We start from the raw sequence: 27861 nt of genomic DNA, 5'->3' as shown, positions 1-27861 counted from the left end.
ACCGTCATATAATCTGCAAAAAGATCTACCAAGATTAATCTGATATTATATAAAACTTCCATACAACAATTTCTTTTTAAGGTTACAACGCTCAAAAGGCACAAACAACATGGAGGACGTACATTAGCAAAAAAAAAAGAGGCACAAACAACAAAGAGGACGTACATTGACTCATACCGTGTAAGGCTCTACATATTTTCTCCCTTTTATTTTCATTAGTTCCCCAACGAACGAACAAGTATGGTGACAGTACCTTATGTGTTAGCTCTTAATCAGAAGATGCTCACAAAACTAATTGCTTCAATCTCTCGCGTACCCTTGGGGCTTCAAAACCAATTCTAGAGGAAATGGCCTGCAGATATGATCAAGTAATCCAATATTGTAAGTTAAAATAGTGAAGTGACCATTAGTTAATGCATTAGAAGTTCATTCACCCTTCCTTCAAACTTAAAGTTTGTACACCTTAGTTGAGGTGATTACACTTAGTTTGATCAAGGGACATGCTAAGAAGAAGCACAGTCCCTAAAGTAAGTTACTGAATGTGCTTCCACCTGCTTCAGTTATATATATATATACTCGTACATAGTATATTGTGAAATGAAGCAAGCCAATCTTTTGTCAACCGTTTCTTTTCCCTAACATCTGCTATCAGTCAAATTCACATAACTAAATTATCCAAATTATAGATAGCAAAGCATGAGCCTGATTATAGATAGAAGCTTAATTAGAACTTTGGATATCCCGGTCTGCTCTTCAAAGATCAAACTGGAGCACCAAACTAGCAAGAAAAACAATATTAGATGCTCCAGTTTGCGAAGTCAGCACCACCGTTGATCCCAAAGATGAAGTTCTAAAGTTATGATTGATGTGTTATATTTTGGCTTGCTAGAATCTTTGTATTAATTCTTGAGTCTCAAGGCGTGTCTCGAGGTTCATCGATCTTCGTTTTTCTTTAAAAAAGAAAAAAATTGAAAGGTCTAACTTGAAATTTGTTTCATCCATGTCTGCATGATACCACCAGTAAGGGAATTGGTGATTACTTGAGAATGGATGGAGCAGAAGATCTTGTCGCCCACAATGGAGAAGCTGGCGTTAATGGCTTCGGCTCCTTCTTCCTCAAGGACACTAAGAACGTCATGGAAAATGAATCCCTTGCTCAGCCCACTGACTATAAACACCTCTAAGCTGGAATCCGAGTGTCTTACTTCAATCACCGGCAATCTAAAGCTACTCAAGACCCTGCCAGTGGTAGTATCAAGTCTTTGAGAGCTCAGTGCCATTTCCTTCTCCTTCTTCAATCTTTCAATCCTTTCCTTCAGCTTCTTTATGTAAGATGTTGCTTGGTCCAACTGATCTTCTTGTGTCAATGTATCCTGAAATATTTAGCAAACAGAACGAAAAGATTCAGAAGTTATAGTACTGCATTTTGTAAGTTACTAGTGGCAGGTTGAGACGAGCATATTCTCCACCACAGCTAGCTAGTTGAGAATATTTGGAAATATAACTCTTCTTAGAAAAAACTAAAATTTCTTATGTAAATGGAAATTAAGCTGAGTTTCCTTTGTCCATTAACTATACCCTCGGGTGGTTCTTGCATCCCTTACGCTCAAAACGGGAAAAAATATATATATATAACCTCAAAAAGGAAAAGAAAATACAAAACGCCTCCGGGCTCAAATCATGCATGCTTCGGCCAAAAGGTGCATGCCAACTTTATTTCTTTTAAGTGAGAAAAAAAAGGCTTATCAATTGTCGGTAATGACTTAAAAATGCTTTCAAACTTAAGCTATATTTTGATGCTTAAAGCAAATCTCTGAAAGATGTGACAAGACCACCAGAGACTCACGTAAACCTTTCACTGGGACAAACAGGAAGAGCCGGGTTTTTGGAAGGAAACCTTTTCCTAGGAAACAAAACATTAACGTTTTATTTCAAACTATTCTCTTCAGAAAGATAGTCCTACCATTTTCCTTTGTGATATATAAAGAAAGACTGAGTGCAACTATAGAGCACATATAAGGCAGAATTGACCACACAAAAATCCTTGCCTTGCGGTGCGGAAGATACGTGCACTACAAGAATAATGGTCATTAGCGACGCATTTTTTGGCCTTTAACGACGCTTTTAAGCGTCGCTAAAAAAAGGCTTTCCCGACGCTTTTCAGCGTCGGCAATTTCAAACTTAGCGACGCTTTAAAGCGTCGCTAGCTGTAATGTAACGATTTACAGCGTCGGTAGCTAGCGACGCTTTAAAGCGTCGCTAATTGATTTCTGGTCGATAATTTAGCGACGCTTTAAAGCGTCGCTAATTGATTTCCGGTCGCAATTTTAGCGACGCTTCAAAGCGTCGTTAGAATATTAATTTTTTTTAAAAAATAATTTTTGAAATTTCTAAACCCTGTTTAAAAATACTACACATTACAGTTTTTTTAACCAAATGAAAAAAAGCCGGTCTTTCAAAGAGTACAAACTAAGCCAATCTACTGGTTCAGCACGTAGCATCAGTGTTTCAATTGCAGTTCTATTCTGGTTAGCTAGGGAGAAACAGAAAGCAGTAAACATCCATATCCTGAGTGTCTTCATTTGTAGTAGGTTCTTGTCAGTGCCTAGTAACTAATACAACAACAGAAGCAACAAATGCCTGCATTTCTCACCCTGGAACGAACCAAATACCTGAATTTATTGCTGCAGAATCTAGCAGACAGCCATGATAAAGCTTTGGAACACGATTTGTGATTCTTTCTTCTGATAATGATCTAATCAGGCTGATGATTTATGTCAATGCTCTTATAATCAGGTAATCTGATAAAGTTATTTGCAGTATTTGCAGATCTGAAAGCTTCTATATAGATGTACCTTAAAAAAAATCCTTATCATCTATAATCACTGAAGGCTAATTTATATTTCAAGAACAAATTTAAATATGAAGGTTAAATTCTATAATACTACTAATAGTTCATGTCCGGCTAATTTGAATGATTGGTGTTCACTGTTTGTGTCCACAGTCTGATAGGCAGAACTTGTACAATAAGAGCCGGTGCCTCCACCAAAATAATTCCAAGATCAAAGATCATTCATTACACATGACAACATAATATTCTTGTAATTATGAAAGGAGAGAATCCAAAATAACATACTGCAAAGCATAGGGAATGACAACATAATATTCATACGCTACTAGTAGAAAAGTCAGTATCGGTAACAGCTTACAAAGATACTCAAATGGAAAGAGCTGTAAACAATGGTGCAAAAAATGTACACCTATTGAGAGCATTGTAAATAAAATAGTTCATGTATCTATTTTCTGTAATAAAAGTTCCAACACAATTGTCATTATAGGGGGTAGCCTCTTATTTGAAAGGAGCAATTTTCATAAAATTACTTCTGATGGTCACAAATGTGTGGAAACAATGCAAAAGTAATGGTGATGATCTTATTCTAAAAAAAAAAGAATAATCAGAGTTGCTGCATATATTAGGTTTCTATAATATTTTTTTTTTTTCTTGGTTGTCGTATTACAAATAATGAGTTTCGCAGATTACTGCCTAAAGTGAATTATGGAGGGGGTAAGTTTCTTCTCAATCAGATCTTCTATTTAGGGCAACACCAACTTCAAATTCTTGCTATAGGACATGAGTACCTATCATGAACAATTGTAATTTAGAACATCTTTATGCTTAAAATAATTTATAGATAAAAAGATTAGTTAGTTTAGTTTTATGTTTTGTGTTTATTTACGTCAGAATAAAATTGCTTTTTAGGTCTGGCAGTCATTTATTTATGCCAAAATAAAAGTGTATTTTAGTCACTACTAAATGCTACTTAAAGTTCTATATATATATATATATAGAATTATTGTGAAGATGCAAATATAAGGAGTTGGCACGGAAGGGGAGGAATTGGGACACATCACCGTTCCTTAAAAACCCGGAAAAGTGAATAAAGAGACTAGGTTATGTGATATGTCTAAAGCTATAAGCATATGTAGGAGAAATAATAAAAAGGAGGAAAAACTATATCCTCACTCCTATCTTTTATGTGTATAGAGCCAAAGCAGACACTGCTCACCTAACAAGGTCACTTATCCAAGGATAAGAAATGTCCTACAACCTACTAATCCCCATTTAAGGTAATCGTTGGAATATAATTAAGCCTTCAAAATTCATGGCTTCCTTATGGTATCCATACCATAAATCCTAAATTCTGTAACGATAACATAGTCAAGACATTTTTTCGATAGGCTGGAAGCTCATTGTCACGACCCCCGCCCCGTTCCCGGCGGGCCGCCGCGACGGTCCTAGGGTGCGGGTAGGCATAAGGCCACCAGCCACCACGTAGAACCCTACTACCTATTAATCATCAATAAATTCTGAAAATTTTGGCATGATGCATGCACAAAATGATCATCTTTCCTATGGTGACCTGTCAGGATTATCTCATTACATACAACAACGCTACCTGTCAGAGCAGCAATCACATAACCTGTCACATAACGAACCTGGACAATATATATCAATACATCATCACAGGCATATAACTCAACTGTATAAAAATCTGGTTCCCATTCTATCCATGGTCAAACCCATATCCACAACAGGATCTATGACTGTAACTATACACTAAATACAACAGAAGGTTTATAATACACCAAAAGGGAATAAACCTCTATCTACATTATACTATACTATGGAGCGGCACAGCTAGCAGACAATCTCTAACCCTGCTCCTCTCTATACAATACCTGCCCTGCAATCAAAAACACCAAACTGGGGAGTGAGTATATGAATACTCAGTGAGTGGAGTAGAGAGTACTATGCACATGAGACAGAATATAATCATGGCTCGAGATGAAATCTCAAGATCAATAACAAGATGAACATGAACTCAACATAGAGAATATGGAGTAAGTCATCAATATCACCACAATCAATATCAACTCATCTGAAGCATATATGGAATAATCAAGTCAACATATATGCTACTCATGAATATGTTCAACAGGTCATAGTACTGAATCATATAAATCAGGTATCAATAGGCTGAATCATCAACAAGACAGCTATCGGGAGGTGGGTTTTACGCCCCAGGCGAACCAGCAACAACTCCCTACTGTCATATGGACATCGAATATGACACCACACCAATATGTAAATCATCACTAGACAGCTGTCGGGAGGTGGGTTTTACGCCCCAGGCGAACCAGCAACAACTCCCTACTGTCACATGCATATGCAGGATAAGACACCATACCGATAACATAAATGCTAGACAGCTGTCGGGAGGTGGGTTTTACGCCCCAGGCGAACCAGCAACAACTCCCTACTGTCACATGCATATGCAGGATAAGACACCACACTGATCATATAAATGCTGGCCAGTATCCAGAACAGAAATCCATCTCACATCTACATACTAAACGGCACCTCGCGGGAATTCTACATCCGCGGAAAGCCATACTGCACCTCGCGGGGTCTTACTATGCCCGGCGGCAAGCAGAATATAAGTCGTAGGACCGGCCGATCCTACGCCTAGGGCCGTGTCCCCCCTAGGAAGGGACTGGGCTCCGCCCACCCAGAAGGCTACTATGTGCACAAAGGCCGATGTTCAACCCCCATCGACTATAGGTGTCCTGCAGATACTGCCAAGCCATGCATAAATGCCATAATGCACCCTCCCAATACTCTACTAAAAATGAGTATAATCAAGACTACCACTCACTTGATCATGACCCAATCATAAACTAATATCAGGGTTAGAAGTGAGGGTCAAGGAAGTGCAATACAACTCAATATACCACTAAAAAGGCTCTACAAATCTTTGAAATGGAGGAAATGAAATCAATTTACAAAAGAAGTTATTTCACAATTCAGATCAAATTTAACTACTCATAAAGGAGTATAATCAAGCTACGACTCACAAGTCTTTGAAATATAGGAAATGAAATCAATTTACAAAAGAAATCATTTCACAATTCGGAATCAATTTGATTACTCATCAACCCTTCGTAATTCCTCTCAATGTTCCCTCAAATGCATGTACAGAATAATCAAGCATGGAGAATCAAGATTATAGAGGAATCTACTACAATATCAATCAATATGCTCAAGTGGAATCAATTCACACTTGGCGACATTCATGAAAATGAATTAAGGATGCTCATAGTGCAAAGTACATGACTCCCACTCACCTGTCAATCTGGCACAGCCCTGATACGCCTCCAAAACTTTATGGTAGGCAGTAGGGGCTTCTTCTTCTTGCTCCCTAACTTCTTGCCCAACTGTGACATGCATTTACAATACATTTAGTTTTGTATCAAGGGCTATAATCTACGTGCCAATTATAATATAGGAAACTTTAATTGATTCAACTCCCCCGTTCCCTAAATCTTTTCTTTTCTTTCTCTTTTTCTTTTTTCTATTAATTAACTCATCATTTATGTGTATTAGGGACTCCCTTGCACGAGTACAATGTCCCTTTTAGCTTGATCTAGGCTTAATACCCTATTATAGCATGAAATCCCTTATTTTCCACCCGGATGAACAGTAACCCGGACCGACAGCCGGTTACTTCATCCCGGGTTTGATCCACTTTCCAGACTCCAAATTTGATGAAATTTTTACCTAACATTCTACACTCATAGAGGATTCCAAAGAGATAACATGCATCATCATCGGAGGCCGTTTGACCCCCTAAATAATTCGCCGAAGTTGGGACTTCGACACAGTTTTTCCGTAGTGCCGGAAAAATTTGTCAAAATCCGATTCTTCTTCTTTTAACCGCCTCTACAACCCTTATCCGACCCCTCTAGACTATATTCACCCTTTGTATAGCCTAATGTCATCAAAAGACTAGATAGGGATGGATATTTACCTTTTTCTTTTTTGAAAATCGAGGTCCTTGCGTAGAGGGGAAGGAGATCTACGTTCTTCCCTTCAGCTCGGAGCACAACCGGGATTCCTCTCCTCCTCGAATCCCCTTCCTCTTCTTCTTTCTTCTTCTTCTTCTTCTCTTTTTCTTTCTTTCTTTTCTCTCTGTGTTTCCACCGCATGAGATTTCCCCCCTTCCTTCTCTTTCTCGGTTTCATTCCAACGCCACAGTAAAACCCCTCTTTAAATCACATCAAAGCACTATTCATCCTTTGTTTAATATTATTAAATTCTCATTTTGCCCCTAACACTTCAACATATCTACCGTTATGCCATTAACTTTTGATTCCTTCCAATTTTACCCTTACCACTTCAATGCATCTACAACTATGCCATTATCTTTTGATTCCTTCCAATTTTACCCCTTATATCAATTTTAAAGGACTATTCTATCCCTTTTTTTTATATATAAAAAAATTTTGGAGTTATTACATCCTCCCCTCCTTATATAAAATTCGTCCTCGAATTTAAAAGAGTAAATTACCTGATTACTCAAAGGGGTGAGTGTATCTGGTCTTCATATTCTGCTCGGTGTGGTATTGGGAATCATATCAATTGGAAGTGTTTTACCTTCTATCTCTACCACATAGGTAGGATACACATACTTCGCTTCTATACTATCCCCTACAGATGTACTAATAGCTAAGGGAATATGCATTAATATCTTATCCTTAGCTAACTTTTTAGCAAAATAAGGGGACACAAATGAATGGGTAGCTCCACAATCAAATAACACTCTAGCTTTAATCTTATCAATGAGGAGCATACCTATCATAACTGCATTCGATGCCCGTGCCTCCTGTGGATTTACCGTGAACACTCTTCCTTGCCCTCTGCCTGCTGGGGCTAATGGCTGAGATGGTCCGGCACTCTGCTGTGACGCTGGTGTCTGACCTCTGCCTCTGCCTACAGGCCCCCTACTACTAGGCCTGTCCATCTGCACAGAAGGGTAGGATGTTAAAGGCACAAACTGCTGGGTGACACCCTGCGGGCATTCTCTGACAAAATGACCCGGCTGTCCACATCTGTAGCACACTCCCTGACCCATTCTGCATATGCCAGGGTGCTGCTTCCCACATATGCCACACACTGGCCATGATTGGAATTTGGATTCAGTTCTGGCCATAGTGACCGGAGGACGAGGTGCTGATGGTAGAGAAGCATCCTGTGACTGACCTCTTCTCCTCCACTTCCTCTTACGTGGGGCAGGTGGAGCTGAGCGTACAGACTGCTCCGTCGGGTCCTCCGGGAGACTTGCTCCCTCAGATCTACCTCGGCTGCTTTGCCCTTTTCCCTTACTCATTTTCCTCTGTTCTCTTTCAGCTCTTTCCTCTTTGTTTCTGATCTCCCACTGTTTTGCTTTATCAATCAGCCTAGACAAGGTGGGGACCTCTACTGCCAGTACTGCATTATACAGCGGGGAAATCAAGCCCCGCTTGAATCTTTCTATCCTGGCAGCTTCAGTGGGAATGATGTAAGGAGCATACTTCCCCAATCTAGTGAACTCACGAGCGTACTCAGATACACTCATTCCAGGCATCTGCTTCAGCCTCTCAAACTGAAGAGCTCGATTCTGCCTCTCAGCCGGAGACAAAAACTCATCCATCACTGCTTGCCTGAACTCTTCCCAGGTTGGAGGATTCCTACTGTACAATCTGTCCTCCACGTGCCTCTGGTACCAGCCCCAGGCATCTTCTTTCATTGTGAGCCCTACAAGTTCTATTGCCCTTGCATCAGAACAGGGCAGTCTCCGTATCATCTTTTCAGTCTCTTCCAGGAATCTTTGAGGATCTTCACCTTCTTCCCCCTTAAACTCCGGGGTTCTGAGCCTCAGAAATTCCTGTACAGTAATCCCCTCATCATCTAGAGCCCGCCTGGCCAAACTTCTTGGCACAGCTACAGGAGGTGGGATGGATACTACTGACGGGGCAGGAGATTTCCCCCGAGCAATCTGCTCCCTCAGAGCCTGATTCTCCGCCAGTAACTGTTCCATCAATGCATCTCTACTTCCTACCTCTCCTTGATCATCAACCCTCCGTCTATCAGCAGGAGGAGATTTTTCTATTTGGGGCTCGACATGTGCAGAACCCGCATCCAATGCTATATCTGGCTCCATTTTTCTTGGAAGTATTCTTTATATGTCTCTAAAAGAGTCAAAAAGAGAGGGCAGTCGTTACACAGAGCCATAATATATTTTACTGAATTGTAAATGACTCATAAATGAATATACAGAAAAATCCTATGCTCCATAGTATAATCCTATACTTAATCCTGACTCACCCTATTGCTCTGACAGGACTCTTGTTTAACCTTTGCTCTGATACCAAGCTTTGTCACGACCCCCGCCCCGTTCCCGGCGGGCCGCCGCGACGGTCCTAGGGTGCGGGTAGGCATAAGGCCACCAGCCACCGCGTAGAACCCTACTACCTATTAATCATCAATAAATTCTGAAAATTTTGGCATGATGCATGCACAAAATGATCATCTTTCCTATGGTGACCTGTCAGGATTATCTCATTACATACAACAACGCTACCTGTCAGAGCAGCAATCACATAACCTGTCACATAACGAACCTGGACAATATATATCAATACATCATCACAGGCATATAACTCAACTGTATAAAAATCTGGTTCCCATTCTATCCATGGTCAAACCCATATCCACAACAGGATCTATGACTGTAACTATACACTAAATACAACAGAAGGTTTATAATACACCAAAAGGGAATAAACCTCTATCTACATTATACTATACTATGGAGCGGCACAGCTAGCAGACAATCTCTAACCCTGCTCCTCTCTATACAATACCTGCCCTGCAATCAAAAACACCAAACTGGGGAGTGAGTATATGAATACTCAGTGAGTGGAGTAGAGAGTACTATGCACATGAGACAGAATATAATCATGGCTCGAGATGAAATCTCAAGATCAATAACAAGATGAACATGAACTCAACATAGAGAATATGGAGTAAGTCATCAATATCACCACAATCAATATCAACTCATCTGAAGCATATATGGAATAATCAAGTCAACATATATGCTACTCATGAATATGTTCAACAGGTCATAGTACTGAATCATATAAATCAGGTATCAATAGGCTGAATCATCAACAAGACAGCTATCGGGAGGTGGGTTTTACGCCCCAGGCGAACCAGCAACAACTCCCTACTGTCATATGGACATCGAATATGACACCACACCAATATGTAAATCATCACTAGACAGCTGTCGGGAGGTGGGTTTTACGCCCCAGGCGAACCAGCAACAACTCCCTACTGTCACATGCATATGCAGGATAAGACACCATACCGATAACATAAATGCTAGACAGCTGTCGGGAGGTGGGTTTTACGCCCCAGGCGAACCAGCAACAACTCCCTACTGTCACATGCATATGCAGGATAAGACACCACACTGATCATATAAATGCTGGCCAGTATCCAGAACAGAAATCCATCTCACATCTACATACTAAACGGCACCTCGCGGGAATTCTACATCCGCGGAAAGCCATACTGCACCTCGCGGGGTCTTACTATGCCCGGCGGCAAGCAGAATATAAGTCGTAGGACCGGCCGATCCTACGCCTAGGGCCGTGTCCCCCCTAGGAAGGGACTGGGCTCCGCCCACCCAGAAGGCTACTATGTGCACAAAGGCCGATGTTCAACCCCCATCGACTATAGGTGTCCTGCAGATACTGCCAAGCCATGCATAAATGCCATAATGCACCCTCCCAATACTCTACTAAAAATGAGTATAATCAAGACTACCACTCACTTGATCATGACCCAATCATAAACTAATATCAGGGTTAGAAGTGAGGGTCAAGGAAGTGCAATACAACTCAATATACCACTAAAAAGGCTCTACAAATCTTTGAAATGGAGGAAATGAAATCAATTTACAAAAGAAGTTATTTCACAATTCAGATCAAATTTAACTACTCATAAAGGAGTATAATCAAGCTACGACTCACAAGTCTTTGAAATATAGGAAATGAAATCAATTTACAAAAGAAATCATTTCACAATTCGGAATCAATTTGATTACTCATCAACCCTTCGTAATTCCTCTCAATGTTCCCTCAAATGCATGTACAGAATAATCAAGCATGGAGAATCAAGATTATAGAGGAATCTACTACAATATCAATCAATATGCTCAAGTGGAATCAATTCACACTTGGCGACATTCATGAAAATGAATTAAGGATGCTCATAGTGCAAAGTACATGACTCCCACTCACCTGTCAATCTGGCACAGCCCTGATACGCCTCCAAAACTTTATGGTAGGCAGTAGGGGCTTCTTCTTCTTGCTCCCTAACTTCTTGCCCAACTGTGACATGCATTTACAATACATTTAGTTTTGTATCAAGGGCTATAATCTACGTGCCAATTATAATATAGGGAACTTTAATTGATTCAACTCCCCCGTTCCCTAAATCTTTTCTTTTCTTTCTCTTTTTCTTTTTTCTATTAATTAACTCATCATTTATGTGTATTAGGGACTCCCTTGCACGAGTACAATGTCCCTTTTAGCTTGATCTAGGCTTAATACCCTATTATAGCATGAAATCCCTTATTTTCCACCCGGATGAACAGTAACCCGGACCGACAGCCGGTTACTTCATCCCGGGTTTGATCCACTTTCCAGACTCCAAATTTGATGAAATTTTTACCTAACATTCTACACTCATAGAGGATTCCAAAGAGATAACATGCATCATCATCGGAGGCCGTTTGACCCCCTAAATAATTCGCCGAAGTTGGGACTTCGACACAGTTTTTCCGTAGTGCCGGAAAAATTTGTCAAAATCCGATTCTTCTTCTTTTAACCGCCTCTACAACCCTTATCCGACCCCTCTAGACTATATTCACCCTTTGTATAGCCTAATGTCATCAAAAGACTAGATAGGGATGGATATTTACCTTTTTCTTTTTTGAAAATCGAGGTCCTTGCGTAGAGAGGAAGGAGATCTATGTTCTTCCCTTCAGCTCGGAGCAAACCGGGATTCCTCTCCTCCTCGAATCCCCTTCCTCTTCTTCTTTCTTCTTCTTCTTCTTCTCTTTTTCTTTCTTTCTTTTCTCTCTGTGTTTCCACCGCCTGAGATTTCCCCCCTTCCTTCTCTTTCTCGGTTTCATTCCAACGCCACAGTAAAACCCCTCTTTAAATCACATCAAAGCACTATTCATCCTTTGTTTAATATTATTAAATTCCCATTTTGCCCCTAACACTTCAACATATCTACCGTTATGCCATTAACTTTTGATTCCTTCCAATTTTACCCTTACCACTTCAATGCATCTACAACTATGCCATTATCTTTTGATTCCTTCCAATTTTACCCCTTATATCAATTTTAAAGGACTATTCTATCCCTTTTTTTTTATATAAAAAAATTTTGGGGTTATTACACTCATCTTGCCTCATGCTTTGAGGCAAAGTTCTTTGAAAATGCCTTGAGGCTCATGGGGGAGGCTACATATAATGTGACACCTAGATCCAATGGAAGTCTCAATGATGGTCGACTTATCCTTCAAAATGATGGAAAAGTACTTTGAAAGTGCCATCAGTGCCAGCTAAACCAGGTATTTTATCTTAGAATATGCCCTTCACCACAAAGTGCAAAAGGTGAAAGCAAAAGATTTCCATCAATAAAAAAAGTATAGCCTATGACAATGATATGTTTTTGATATTTTGTTCTTGTAATTGTGCTGCTTTCTTTTGAGTGGGAAAACATTTTACTAAATGAAAATGGTGAACACAGAGAAAAATATCCATCGTTGGAGCTATGAGAGTGTGAAATGCAGCCTATGAGAATAGTCATTGCCACACCGATGTTTAGAAGTGTAGAACTCTAAGAATATCTGATTGGTGGTAATAAGCAATCAAAAGTTCGGCACAAACATTAGCAGCAAACCTTGTAAAATTATCATTTAAACATGGAACCACTGACATAACATAAATTGTGTCTGTCTACTCACTGAATGTGTAACGACATTCTCTGAGCATCAATAGTTTAGGAGCTGGCAGACCAGCTGATTAAATCAGGTCTGATTGGAACCACCAGGACATTGTTTGGCAAGGTTGGTTCTTCTAGTAATCCATATGAACAGATCAAACCAGCAAGTTCCAAGCAGATAGGCCAGGTTGCATATCAGTGGCATGTTTGATTTATTAAAAGACTGTGCTGAAAGCATCAGCCAAGGTTCAAGCGAATGACATTAATTTGGCATAGAATCACTCAATCACCAAACAATAAATCTAATTGCAACCACTAGGGCATTTAAATGTAGTAAAACTTTAATATTAAAGCACCATCAGCTAACAAAAACTATAGCAGCATTGTTTAATTCAACTAAAATGGAGCAGACAATTAGAACATTTTGGACTGGACATAAACCTATCAATTCAATGCCTATCCCAGATTGACAACATTGGGCACGTGTTCAAGCCAAAATATTGCATAAGCATGGGGATGCTTGCAGATGTGTTAGGCTGTGAGCTCCTATGCAATAACCCCAAATTTTTTTTTTATATATAAAAAGGGATAGAATAGTCCTTTAAAATTGATATAAGGGGTAAAATTGGAAAGAATCAAAAGATAATGGCATAGTTGTAGATATGTTGAAGTGTTAGGGGCAAAATGGGAATTTAATAATATTAAACAAAGGTGAATAGTGCTTTGATGTGATTTAAATGGGGTGGTTGGTGGCTCACGGGAATGAAACAGAGAGAAGAAAGGGAGGGGTTCTCAGGCGACAGAGAGGAAGAAAAAGAAGAAGAGGAAAGGAAAGGAAGAAAGAAAGAGGAAGAAGAAAAAGAAAAAGAAAGGGAAAGAAATTCCGGGTGCACTTCCAGCTGAAGGAAAAAATGTAGATCTCCTTCTCCTCTACGCAAGGACCTCGATTTCCAAAAAAAAAAGATAAATATCCGTCCCTATCTAGTCTTTTGATGACATTAGGCTATACAAAGAGTGGATATAGTCTAGAGGGGTCGGATAAGGGTTGTAGAGGCGATTAAAAGAGGAAGAATCGGATTTTGACAAATTTTTCCGGTACTACGGAAAAACTGTGTCGAAGTTCCAACTTCGGCGAATTATTTAGGGGGTCAAACGACCTCCGATAGCAATGCATGTTACATCTTTGGAATTTTCTATGAGTGTAGAATGTTAGGTAAAAATTTCATCAAATTTGGAGTCTGGAAAGTGGATCAAACCCGGGATGAAGTAACCGGCTGTCGGTCCGGATTACTGTTCATCCGGGTGGAAAATAAGGGATTTCATGCTATAATAGAGTATTAAGCCTAGATCAAGCTAAAAGGGACCTTGTACTAATGCAAGGGAATCCCTGGTATACATAAATGATGAGTTAATTAATAGAAAAAGAAAAAAAAAAAGAAAAGAAAAGATTTAGGGAACGGGGGAGTTGAATCAATTAAAGTTCCCTATATTATAATTGGCACGTAGATTATAGCCCTTGATACAGGACTAAATGTATTGTAAATGCATGTCACAGTTGGGCAAGAAGCTAGAGAACAAGAGGAAGAAGTTCCCCACTGCCAGCTGTAGATTTTTGGAGGCGTATCAGGGCTGTGCCAGATTGACAGGTGAGTGGGAGTCATGTACTTTGCACCATGAGCATCCTTAATTCATTTTCATGAATGTCGCCAAGTGTGAATTGATTCCACTTGAGCATATTGATTGATATTGTAGTAGATTCCTCTATAATTTTGTTTCTCCATACTTGATTATCTTGTGCACGCATTTGAGGGAACATTGAGAGGAATTACGAGGGGTTGATGAGTAACCAAATTGATTCCGAATTGTGAAATAACTTCTTTTGTAAATTGATTTCATTTCCTCTATTTCAAAGACTTGTGAGTGGTAGCTTTGATTATACTCCTTTATGAGTAATTAAATTGGATCTGAATTGTGAAATGACTTCTTTTGTAAATTGATTTCATTTCCTCTATTTCAAAGACTTGTAGAGCCCTTCTCATGGTATATTGAGTTGCATTGTACTTCTGTGATTCCTCACTCCCAACCCTGATGTTAGTTATAATTGGGTCGTGGCCGAGTGAGTGGTAGTCTTGATTATGCTCCTTTTTAGTAGAGTATTGGGAGGGTGCATTATGGCATTTATGCATGGCTTGGCAGTATCTGCAGGACACCTATAGTCGATGGGGTTGAACATCGGCCTTTGTGCACATAGTAGCCTTCTGGGTGGGCGGAGCCCAGTCCCTTCCTAGGGGGACACGGCCCTAGGCGTAGGATCGGCCGGTCCTACGACTTATATTCTGCTTGCCACCGGGCATAGTAAGACCCCGCGAGGTGCAGTATGGCTTCCCGCGGATGTAGAATTCCCGCGAGGTGCCGTTTAGTATGTAGATGTGAGATGGATTTCTGTTCTGGATACTGGCCGGCATTTACATGATTAGTGTGGTGTCTTATCCTGCATATGCATGTGACAGTAGGAAGTTGTTGCTGGTTCGCCTGGGGCGTAAAACCCACCTTCCGACAGCTGTCTAGCATTTACATTATCGATATGGTGTCTTATCCTGCATATGCATGTGACAGTAGGGAGTTGTTGCTGGTTCGCCTGGGGCGTAAAACCCACCTCCCGACAGCTGTCTAGTGATGATTTCAGCATATTGACACCTGATTTGTATGTTCCAGCATTATGATCTGTTGAGCATATTCATGAGTAGCATATATGTTTACTTGATTATTCCATATATGCTTCAGATGAGTTGATATTGATTGTGGTGATATTGATGATTTACTCCATATTCTCTATGTTGAGTTCATGTTCATGTTGTTATTGATCTTGAGATTTCATCTCGAGCCATGATTATATTCTGTCTCATGTGCATAGTACTCTCTACTCCACTCACTGAGTGTTTATATACTCACTCCCCAGTTTGGTGTTTTTGATTGCAGGGCAGGTATTGTATAGAGAAGAGCAGGGTTAGAGATTGCCTGCTAGCTGTGCCGCTCCATAGTATAGTATAGTATAATGTAGATAGAGGTTTATACCCTTTTGGTGTATTATAAACCTTCTATTGTATATAGTGTATAGTTACAGTCATAGATCCTGTTGTGGATATGGGTTTGACCATGGATGGAATGGGAACCAGATTTTTATACATATGAGTTATATGCCTGAGATAATGTATTGATATATATTGTCCAGGTTCATTATGTGACGGATTATGTGATTACTGCTCTGACAGGTAGTGTGTTGTATGTATTGAGATAATCCTGACAGGTCACTATAGGAAAAGTGATCATTTTGTGCATGCATCATGCCAAATTTTTCAAGATTTATTGATGATTGATAGGTAGTAGGGTTCTACGCGGTGGCTGGTGGCCTTATGCCTACCCGCACCCTAGGACCGTCGCGGCGGCCCGCCGGGAACGGGGCGGGGGTCGTGACAAAGCTTGGTATCAGAGCAAAGGTTAAGAAGAGTCCTGTCAGAGCAATAGGGTGAGTCAGGATTAAGTATAGGATTATACTATGGAGCATAGGATTTTTCTGTATATTAATTTATGAATCATTTTCAATTCAGTAAAATATATTATGGCTCTGTGTAACGACTGCCCTCTCTTTTTGACTCTTTTAGAGACATATAAATAATACTTCCAAGAAGAATGGAGCCAGATATAGCATTAGATGCGGGTTCCGCACATGTCGAGCCCCAAAGAGAAAAATCTCCTCCTGCTGATAGACGGAGGGTTGATGATCAAGGAGAGGTAGGAAGTAGAGATGCATTAATGGAATAGTTACTGGCGGAGAATCAGGCTCTGAGGGAGCAGATTGCTCGGGGTAAATCTCCTGCCCCGTCAGTAGTATCCATCCCACCTCCTGTAGTTGTGCCAAGAAGTTTGGCCAGGCGAGCTCTAGATGATGAGAGGATTACTGTACAGGAATTTCTGAGGCTCAGAACCCCAGAGTTTAAGGAGAAAGAAGGTGAAGATCCTCAGAGATTTCTGAAGGAGACTGAAAAGATGATACGGAGACTGCCCTGTTCTTATGCAAGAGCTATAGAACTTGTAGGGCTTACAATGAAAGAAGATGCCTAGGACTGGTACCAGAGACAAGTGAAATAGATTGTACAGTAGGAATCCTTCAACCTGGGAAGAGTTCAGGCAAGCAGTGATGGATGAGTTTTTGTCTCTGGTTGAGAGGCAGAATCGGGCTCTTCAGTTTGAGAGGCTGAAGCAGATGCCCGGAATGAGCGTATCTGAGTACGCTCGTGAGTTCACTAGATTGGGGAAGTATGCTCCTTACATCATCCCCACTGAAGCTGCCAGGATAGAAAGATTCAGACGGGGTCTAATTTCCCCATTGTATAATGCAGTGCTGGCAGTAGAGGTCCCCACCTTGTCTAGGCTGATTGATAAAGCAAAACAGTGGGAGACCAGAAACAAAGAGGAAAGAGCTGAAAGAGAACAGAGGAAAATGAGTGTGGGGAAGGAGCAAAGCAATAGAGGTGGATCTGAGGGAGTAGATCTCTCGGAGGGCCCGACGAAGCAGTCTGTACGCTCAGCTCCACCTGCCCCACGTAAGAGGAAATGGAGGGAAAGAGGTCAATCACAAGATACTTTTCTGCCATCAGTACCTCGTCCTCCGGTCACTATGGCCAGAACTGAATCCGAGTTCCAATCATGGCCAGTGTATGGCATATGTGGGAAGCAGCACCCTGGCAGATGCAGAATGGGTCAGGGAGTGTGCTACAGATGTAGACAGCCGGGTCATTTTGTCAGAGAATGCCCGCAGGGTGCCACCCAGCAGTTTGTGCCTTTGGCATCCTATCCTTCTGTGCAGATGGACAGGCCTAGTAGTAGGGAGCCTGTAGGCAGAGGTAGAGGTCAAGCACAAACATCACAGCAGAGTGCTGGACCATCTCAACTGTCAGCTCCAGTAGGCAGAGGGCAAGGAAGGGTGTTCACGGTAAATCCACAGGAGGCACAGGCATCGAATGCAGTATGACAGGTACACTCCTCATTGATAAGATTAAAGCTAGAGTGTTATTTGATTCTGGAGCTACCCATTCATTTGTATCCCCTTATTTTGCTAAAAAGTTAGCTAAGGATAAGATATTAATGCATATTCCCTTAGCTATTAGTACACCTGGAGGGGATAGTATAAAAGCGAAGTATGTGTATCCTACCTGTGTGGTAGAAATAGAAGGTAAAACACTTTCAATTTATTTGATTTCCAATACCACACCGAGCAGAATATGAAGAGTAGATATACTCATCCCTTTGAGTAATCAGGTAATTTACTCTTTTAAATTCGAGGACGAATTTTATATAAGGAGGGGAGGATGTAATAACCCCAAATTTTTTTTATATATATAAAAAGGGATAGAATAGTCCTTTAAAATTGATATAAGGGGTAAAATTGGAAGGAATCAAAAGATAATGACATAGTTGTAGATATGTTGAAGTGTTAGGGGCAAAATGGGAATTTAATAATATTAAACAAAGGTGAATAGTGCTTTGATGTGATTTAAATGGGGTGGTTGGTGGCTCACGGGAATGAAGCAGAGAGAAGAAAGGGAGGGGTTCTCAGGCGACAGAGAGGAAGAAAAAGAAGAAGAGGAAAGGAAAGGAAGAAAGAAAGAGGAAGAAGAAAAAGAAAAAGAAAGGGAAAGGAATTCCGGGTGCACTTCCAGCTGAAGGAAAAAATGTAGATCTCCTTCTCCTCTACGCAAGGACCTCGATTTCCAAAAAGAAAAAGATAAATATCCATCCCTATCTAGTCTTTTGATGACATTAGGCTATACAAAGGGTGGATATAGTCTAGAGGGGTCGGATAAGGGTTGTAGAGGCGATTAAAAGAGGAAGAATCGGATTTTGACAAATTTTTCCGGTACTACGGAAAAACTATGTCGAAGTTCCAACTTCGGCGAATTATTTAGGGGGTCAAACGACCTCCGATAGCAATGCATGTTACATCTTTGGAATTTTCTATGAGTGTAGAATGTTAGGTAAAAATTTCATCAAATTTGGAGTCTGGAAAGTGGATCAAACCCGGGATGAAGTAACCGGCTGTCGGTCCGGATTACTGTTCATCCGGGTGGAAAATAAGGGATTTCATGCTATAATAGAGTATTAAGCCTAGATCAAGCTAAAAGGGACCTTGTACTAATGCAAGGGAATCCCTGGTATACATAAATGATGAGTTAATTAATAGAAAAAGAAAGAAAAGAAAAGATTTAGGGAACGGGGGAGTTGAATCAATTAAAGTTTCCTATATTATAATTGGCACGTAGATTATAGCCCTTGATACAGGACTAAATGTATTGTAAATGCATGTCACAGTTGAGCAAGAAGCTAGAGAACAAGAGGAAGAAGTTCCCCACTGCCAGCTGTAGATTTTTGGAGGCGTATCAGGGCTGTGCCAGATTGACAGGTGAGTGGGAGTCATGTACTTTGCACCATGAGCATCCTTAATTCATTTTCATGAATGTCGCCAAGTGTGAATTGATTCCACTTGAGCATATTGATTGATATTGTAGTAGATTCCTCTATAATTTTGTTTCTCCATACTTGATTATCTTGTGCACGCATTTGAGGGAACATTGAGAGGAATTACGAGGGGTTGATGAGTAACCAAATTGATTCCGAATTGTGAAATAACTTCTTTTATAAATTGATTTCATTTCCTCTATTTCAAAGACTTGTGAGTGGTAGCTTTGATTATACTCCTTTATGAGTAATTAAATTGGATCTGAATTGTGAAATGACTTCTTTTGTAAATTGATTTCATTTCCTCTATTTCAAAGACTTGTAGAGCCCTTCTCATGGTATATTGAGTTGCATTGTACTTCTGTGATTCCTCACTCCCAACTCTGATGTTAGTTATAATTGGGTCGTGGCCGAGTGAGTGGTAGTCTTGATTATGCTCCTTTTTAGTAGAGTATTGGGAGGGTGCATTATGGCATTTATGCATGGCTTGGCAGTATCTGCAGGACACCTATAGTCGATGGGGTTGAACATCGGCCTTTGTGCACATAGTAGCCTTCTGGGTGGGTGGAGCCCAGTCCCTTCCTAGGGGGACACGGCCCTAGGCGTAGGATCGGCCGGTCCTACGACTTATATTCTGCTTGCCGCCGGGCATAGTAAGACCCCGCGAGGTGCAGTATGGCTTCCCGCGGATGTAGAATTCCCGCGAGGTGCCGTTTAGTATGTAGATGTGAGATGGATTTCTGTTCTAGATACTGGCCGGCATTTACATGATTAGTGTGGTGTCTTATCCTGCATATGCATGTGACAGTAGGGAGTTGTTGCTGGTTCGCCTGGGGCGTAAAACCCACCTTCCGACAGCTGTCTAGCATTTACATTATCGATATGTTGTCTTATCCTGCATATGCATGTGACAGTAGGGAGTTGTTGCTGATTCGCCTGGGGCGTAAAACCCACCTCCCGACAGCTGTCTAGTGATGATTTCAGCATATTGACACCTGATTTGTATGTTCCAGCATTATGATCTGTTGAGCATATTCATGAGTAGCATATATGTTTACTTGATTATTCCATATATGCTTCAGATGAGTTGATATTGATTGTGGTGATATTGATGATTTACTCCATATTCTCTATGTTGAGTTCATGTTCATGTTGTTATTGATCTTGAGATTTCATCTCGAGCCATGATTATATTCTGTCTCATGTGCATAGTACTCTCTACTCCACTCACTGAGTGTTTATATACTCACTCCCCAGTTTGGTGTTTTTGATTGCAGGGCAGGTATTGTATAGAGAAGAGCAGGGTTAGAGATTGCCTGCTAGCTGTGCCGCTCCATAGTATAGTATAGTATAATGTAGATAGAGGTTTATACCCTTTTGGTGTATTATAAACCTTCTATTGTATATAGTGTATAGTTACAGTCATAGATCCTGTTGTGGATATGGGTTTGACCATGGATGGAATGGGAACCAGATTTTTATACATATGAGTTATATGCCTGAGATAATGTATTGATATATATTGTCCAGGTTCATTATGTGACGGATTATGTGATTACTGCTCTGACAGGTAGTGTGTTGTATGTATTGAGATAATCCTGACAGGTCACTATAGGAAAAGTGATCATTTTGTGCATGCATCATGCCAAATTTTTCAAGATTTATTGATGATTGATAGGTAGTAGGGTTCTACGCGGTGGCTGGTGGCCTTATGCCTACCCGCACCCTAGGACCGTCGCGGCGGCCCGCCGGGAACGGGGCGGGGGTCGTGACATCCTAACACCTATGTTAGGACTCAAGATCTACAAGGGAAAAAGAAAAATGAACAAAGAAACCCTAGATCTACGATAGGCGATCATTACCTTCTTTCTGAGGCCCGAAGTCCCGGGCTTCTGCCCCTCAAAAGGAGACGTCTCCTTCCGAGTCACCGTAAACATCACCATTTTCTCCTTCTTTCTGTCGAGATTGCGATCAAGATCGACAGAGCGGGCGAGAGGTGGGGAAAGAAAGGAAAGATAGACACGGGAGCAACGACGGAGGACGTGTGGTGACGAGAAGCAAGCACGGATTTAAAGATCCAGAACATCTAGAATTTAAAGATCGAAGCAAGAGAAGAAGATCCCAAACCTGGCCTTGTACCTGTCCTTGCCGGCTCCAAACTTCAAACGCCGCGGAGGAGAGATGCGAGAGGTGGGAGATATCCACAGAGAGGAGGCCAACGGAGAGGGGGAGGAGGGAAGGAGATGCGGCGGAGGAACGCGATTTGGGGTCGCTCGAAGGAGGGGAATGGCTGAGATCGGCGGAGGGAGGGGGGAGTCGGTCGGCGTGAGCTAGCTAGGGATAAGGGATTTAAGGCGGCGGAGGGAGAGGGTCGATCGGGTTTTGTCGTGGGAGATATGAAGTCCGACGACGCTTATAAGCGTCGTCGCATTTCCTTATGCCGACGCTTACAAGCGTCGGCGATTCCATAAAAAGCGTCGGCGGAAGATTTGTTACCGACGCTTTCTCAAAGCGTCGGCATTTACTGTTGCAAGAAAAAAAATTGCCGACGCTTTTATCTAGCGTCGGCAATTTAAAGTCGGCAAACGGCTTTTTTGTTGTAGTGGTGGTCTTGTAAGCAGGCAAATTAAACAATCGTATATAGATAAGGAAAAATAATTTCATATCAGACAGGTTAAAAATTTTTGTAGTACTCATATATTTTTCGGCCCGTTCATCTAAACGTCTTAAGATAGGTATTATCTTGGTATAAAAGTTCACAATCATTTTTGCCTACCGAAATCTCCATACTCCTATGTATTAATCATGATAAATTATCCGTAGAAATTGATATACTACTCATTAATTTGTGATGACCCAGTCAACCACAAAATCCACTAGTCAGATATCTCCATTAAATCATACTCAACCATAAAAAATAAATATCAGCATCTATCACAAGATATGACCATTGCACCGACATTTTGTGTGTGTGTGTGTGTGGTCAAAAATGTGCTCACCTTGTGACTGCTTCTATCTAGATTATTACCTACACAGATGGAGATTAGGAGAGTGGATCTATTGGGAAAAAAAAAGATGCGGAATTATAAATCCCATGGAAATAAATGCACCCTGTTGATCCATGACGACCATGGGGCGTGGGTGGGGGTGGTGTTTCCCTTCTCTCTCTCTCTCTCTCTCTCTCTCTCTCTCTCTCTCCTGGTAAATGGGGTGCTGGGGTTCGGCAATGTGCGGGTGACAAAGGGCTCGGATAAAAAAAAAAAGGACTGCGTGGTTGCAGAGCGCTCTCTTTTTTAGGAAAAGATGGGTTGACACTTGACAGAGGGCTAAAAAAAATAAAACGAAAAACAAAAGAGAATACTGTAGTCAGAGATGAGGAGAATATGGCCACTTTTCATCTGTTGAAATGGGAAAAGTTAACAATAGATTGGGAAGGCCAAGAAGTTTGGAAGCTCGGAGCCTCGGAATGAACTCCGTGGTTGTAGAAAACACAAGATCCTAGAGATCTGAGCTTTCCGCGATATAGTTTTTTGTCTCTCAGCTTAGCACCCAGCGCTGGAATAATATAAGACTCATGATGACATCCCAACCTTCCTTAAAGTTCTCGGAAGTGAGAATATAAAATTATACAAAAAAATGCTCGCACAGTCAAAAGCCTTGACTACGATCTTTGATTCCCAACCTATGTTGGGAAACGGAAATAAAGACTCAGCAAGTCGCAAAGACACATGACCCTGATTATTTCTACCATCAGACGGAGGAACGCAAGAACATCACATCCCAGCCTTTACAAATTTAGGCTCTTTATATAACAAAGCTTGAGAAATGGGGTTAACTCCAAAGTGGAGATAAAGATTAAACGCAGTCACGCAACATGGTGTAACACAGCAAACCTTTGAGATGGTGTACTGGTCTTTTGGTACGAGAGAAGAGAGCTTGAAGCATAGGCTCTTCATGTACAGTCTCCTGTTCTTCTCCACTGTCTTCCTCTCCAGTTTGGTTGCCCCACCACAAGTCTTCATCTCTCTCTCTCTCTCTCTCTCTAGCTAGCGACAGCTACTTGAAGGAAGAAGGGAAGAAGGGAAGAAGGGAAGAAAGGAGAGGCCACCGGTGAGCTTTCCAAGGGTCAGAAAGGCTTTACACCGCCCGAAAGAACTCAAGGAGCAGAGAACGGTGGGAAGTGCTGCTGCGTGGTAGCCTCCTCATGTATCTATATACACACAAGGCGAGCACAGGAGCACCATGCCATGGTGATAACCAATTCGTGTGGGCCCCAACAGCTCTCTCTCCATTGGTCACAGTTCCGCGTGTGGCGTATGAGAAGCCGTGGCCCAGAACCCGTGGACCGTGCTGGTCGGAGACACGCTGCAACCGATCATAGCACAATCCGATTTTTATTTTATTTTATCCTGCTTATTTTATATTATCTTATCTTATGCTGTCTAGAATAAAAGGGCGGCTGACGTATGTGCATGATGGGATCAAGAATCGTTCTGCAAGCTGCCATTTGGTTGAACTGGCTAAGTGGTGGTCTAAATAATGTTTTTTTTTAAAAAAATGGCTAAGTGGTGGTCTCTATTTCTTACAAAATTGTAATTTGATATGGCAACCGTTATAAATCATTGGATTGTCATAATTTAAGATTTTTTTGCCAAGTTCCTATTGTCAGCTGCTATTTATCTTGTAATACATGATTAACTTATAGGAATTTATTCGCTCATAAAGTAATTGAGCTAAAAAAAAAGGTAGCATAGCTCGCAATTAATGGACTAATTGACTCATTTCCACTTTTCTCAAAGAAGAAGTTGTTATTGAGATAAATAATAATAATAATAATAATAATATTTTGTCTGCACTTTAAATACCCACTTCGCAAGTTGAGGTGGCATGAGTGGGTTAAAGAAGTTTTACTCCATTTAGTCCGGTACTAGTCTTAGCTAGAATACTCTTAATACTCTTTGGAATGTATTAGCAATAAGATGCAAGTCATCATTAGTTGAAATGTTTCTGGAGAACTAAAAGTTGTTCAATACGTATCAAGAAAATGATAGTAACATCTAAGCAAATATCTAACATTGCTGTACACAATGAAGTTCTCAAGCACAAGAAGCCTTCTGGTTAATATCTAAGCACCTATCTCCATTGCTGTACAAATTTGTTATTTGGGCCACATTCAACCTTTTAGGCAAATATCTAAGTGCACATTCCTATTGCTGTGCTAATAGTAGTTCTTGGGCACAAGAATTAACGTACTCTCACGGCACTTGATACGCATCATATATATGATACGCGTGATGCATGTGCATTAGCTTTCCTTGATCACAACATTAAGGGGGCGTTTGGTAACTCCAACAGGATCACCACGGTGATCTAAGATCCCCGGTAATCCGAATACTGGGATGATTTGATCCCCAGTGATCTAAGATCAATATGTTTAGTAGGCAATGGTCCAGTGATTAAAAATCATCGGGTATCCATGAGTAACTTGTTTGGTATGGTTCCGGGTTCCAAAATCACCAACCACATAATACCACAAATATCCTGATATATCTTAAATAGATTTTTTATGTGTTTTTAATTCTCATGAATCAAAAATGTAAGTTAATATGCTAATTCCTATAATAGCTCCATAATTTTGTCACATATTCTACTTTTAGTATCCCTTATCATATATTTATTAATCATATAAAATATATTATAATAAAATCTTAATATATTTATCAATATATTAATTATTAATATATTCTATAAAAATATATTTATTACTCCTATAAATTATTAATCTTATAAAAATATGTTATTTTTCATTATAGAATTAATATTTTTATTTCTATTTATAATATTTTTTTAACACTAATAATTATTTTGATTAGGAAAATAAGGTAAACAAGAGTAATATATTAAATATTTTCATTATATAAATATAAAATATAATAATATATTTCTACTATAATTTAAAATTATCCTTCAATAATAATAGAATGATAATATGATTAGTAATATATTATAATATTATATATATATAAATATATCATTAACATAATATATAATATTAATATAATATATATATATATATTTAATATTGACATAATATATTGATGGTATATTGATATATCAATTTTTCTGCTAAATTGAGGGATATTTTTGTCTTTAACTTTCAACCTAAGATCACTGTCCTGGGGTGATCTTGGATTTCCGACCTTAAGGATGGATATTCCATCACCGAGTTAGGCGGTGATTTGAGGAGTGGAGATGATTTAGAATCACCGCCACGTAGGATCACCGTGGTACAACCAAATACGGTGATCTCATCACCTCCACCCACATCATCCTTAATTCTGGGACGATCACCCCGTACCAAACGTCCCCTAATAAGCATCTCAATTTTTCTTAATAAAAAAGAAGTCTCTAATGTTGCATGAGGTCATCGCAAGAGGTTCCAAGCAGATCATACTGCCCCATGGTGTTTGATCCAATGTTTAAAAACACAAAAACATGGTTCACTCCGTTTTCAAATGATTTAAGCGGATTGGCCGTGTTGACTCACAAGTCAATACAAAAATTATTGTATATAAAAAATAAGATAATTATATAATATAAAATCAATATAAACTAATCGAAAAATATAAATATAAAATATTTTAAAACAATTATATAAATTTAAGTACATGTAATATAAATCAAAAATGTTTTTAAAAGGATAATTTTGATTGAATTATTTGTTCGGATATAAGCGATCTGCCCAAGAATCTTACTAATATAATCTAGATTAGATGATTCTTGAGCTAGATCGCGGAGTTTTTAATTTACATGGTCATCTGATCTACTTGCTCTTAATATTTAATATAAAAACTTAATTTAATTCAGAAAAGCATTTGTGAACGACTACCATCCACAAATGAACACATCATGTGCGCACAGACACACCATCGTACGATCTCACTTACGGACCACTGTGGAGCCGACGTTCATGTCTCATGCTCGTAAAATTATTAGAGGGTCAGATCCAGTGTGAATCCAAAGTGAATGAATGCATCAAATAATTTTATTCTAGCATGAAATGAATCCATCTACAATGTACACACGATCGATTTGATAATTTCTCTTCATGCTGGTCGTACGTTGACAGCGAAAGCCGATCGACGGACGGACTCGTGATCCGGATCCGAAATCCGGAATACGGAATCCGCCCATCGTATTAGCAACCTGACCGACTCGTGTCCCCCGTTCCGGGTGAGCGATCTGCTGTTTATTCTATTCAGGAAATAGCGAGTTCGATCCCGCTTGATGTTGCCAGCTTACAGTACAGAACTTGTGGAATGCTGTCGAGATACTATTCTCAGCCACGCTGTTTGGCATGAATAGGGGATCCAGGGATACCGGCCACTAGCGGTCAACTGACTAGGCGGCATTCGAAACCCATACCGTGTTTCACGCGGTCTTCGTACCTTAACGAGGCAGACAATCGAAAAGAGAAACATGTCCCTTTAGAGCCACATTGGTACGATGACGCAAGAATGATGGTAGGAACTTTAACAAGGCTTGCGTCAGGAGGGCGCCGCAACTTTTGAGTCATCGATTCCACGACGGTTCTAAAGGCTCGAAGCATCCTTCTGAAGGACGATTTTCGATAATTAAGTAGATTCTACACAAGGAGTCGGGATGCTCGGCCATCCATTTTTAGAAAACATTCGGCTGCTACTGAAAAAGTATGGTGTTTCTCAAATTATGCAAGTATTCCGAAAGGCAAACAGAATGGCTGATTGGATCGCCTCCTTTGCTGCTCATCATGCTGGAAATATTTTATGAACCTGCTCTGTATCAATTTCTCTACCTTTGTATAGTATTTTGTCCTTTGATTCATATGGCAATGCTCATGCAAGACTAGTGTGAGCTGCCAATATACCAAAAAAATAATAAAATAAAAATATCTATTTTTTTAATCTTTCAAGCGTCAATGATTTGTCAAATGGTATGTATACAAGATGTATATGCTGTGATCGTTGTGCACCGTCCCAATCCCTGATTGCCACAAAAATTGGTCCCTAGAACAAGAAATAGAGCAAGAAAGTTGCACTATTTTGAAAACATCTCATGCAGCTGAAGAGATTTTGCATAAGATAATCTTAAATCAACTCTACCATAATTCTATATCATTATATGGCATTGGTGAAGTTCAGAAAAGAGGTATACAGCTAACTGGAGTCCTTAGTTGCTGAGCATAGAGAAGATGTCAGTTGATAAATATGGCCCTTTTGGTAGTAAAAACAAGAAGGAATTAGTTATACTTTCTTCTAATTTTTGCTTAGTAACAATATTCTTATTTTTTAGTTTTTATATTGATAATTGTTTTCAAAATTTTGAGTTTAGATGTGCTTTTATTTCACAGCTTTCTTTAGTCTTTCATTTTGTGTGCATTAGTTTTTTTTTTATTTTGG

The 27861-nt window shown here is 40.1% G+C and overlaps 1 protein-coding gene across 1 annotated transcript; it reads right to left on the bottom strand.

Annotated features, from left to right (window-relative positions):
* Nucleotides 1-23615, bottom strand: LOC113463305 (transcription factor bHLH162-like). Its single transcript, XM_039125634.3, has 3 exons — nt 23317-23615; nt 1041-1373; nt 1-352 (listed from the first exon to the last, which is right to left on the bottom strand). The coding sequence occupies exons 1-3, from the start codon at nt 23443-23445 to the stop codon at nt 284-286; spliced, it is 531 nt and encodes a 176-aa protein (XP_038981562.2). The 5' UTR covers nt 23446-23615; the 3' UTR covers nt 1-283.
* Between the last annotated feature and the right edge of the window lie 4246 nt (nt 23616-27861).

Source organism: Phoenix dactylifera, chromosome 1 (assembly GCF_051530095.1).
Source record: "Phoenix dactylifera cultivar Ajwa chromosome 1, Ajwa_hap1_PhDact_Kaust_v1.1, whole genome shotgun sequence".
Lineage (NCBI taxonomy): Eukaryota > Viridiplantae > Streptophyta > Magnoliopsida > Arecales > Arecaceae > Phoenix > Phoenix dactylifera.
Note: the sequence above shows the minus strand (reverse complement) of the source record. Positions and strands in the feature narration are given on the sequence as shown.

Bases quoted from the DNA above. Each gene is read 5' to 3' on its own strand.
- LOC113463305 (XM_039125634.3), bottom strand. From the start codon at position 23,445: ATGAAGACTTGTGGTGGGGCAACCAAACTGGAGAGGAAGACAGTGGAG. The intron at 1,374-23,316 runs GTTTGCTGTGTT...TAAATATTTCAG, and splicing joins ACCAGTACACCATCTCAAAG to GATACATTGACACAAGAAGA. The intron at 353-1,040 runs GTAATCACCAAT...TCATATCTGCAG, and splicing joins TCTGCTCCATCCATTCTCAA to GCCATTTCCTCTAGAATTGG.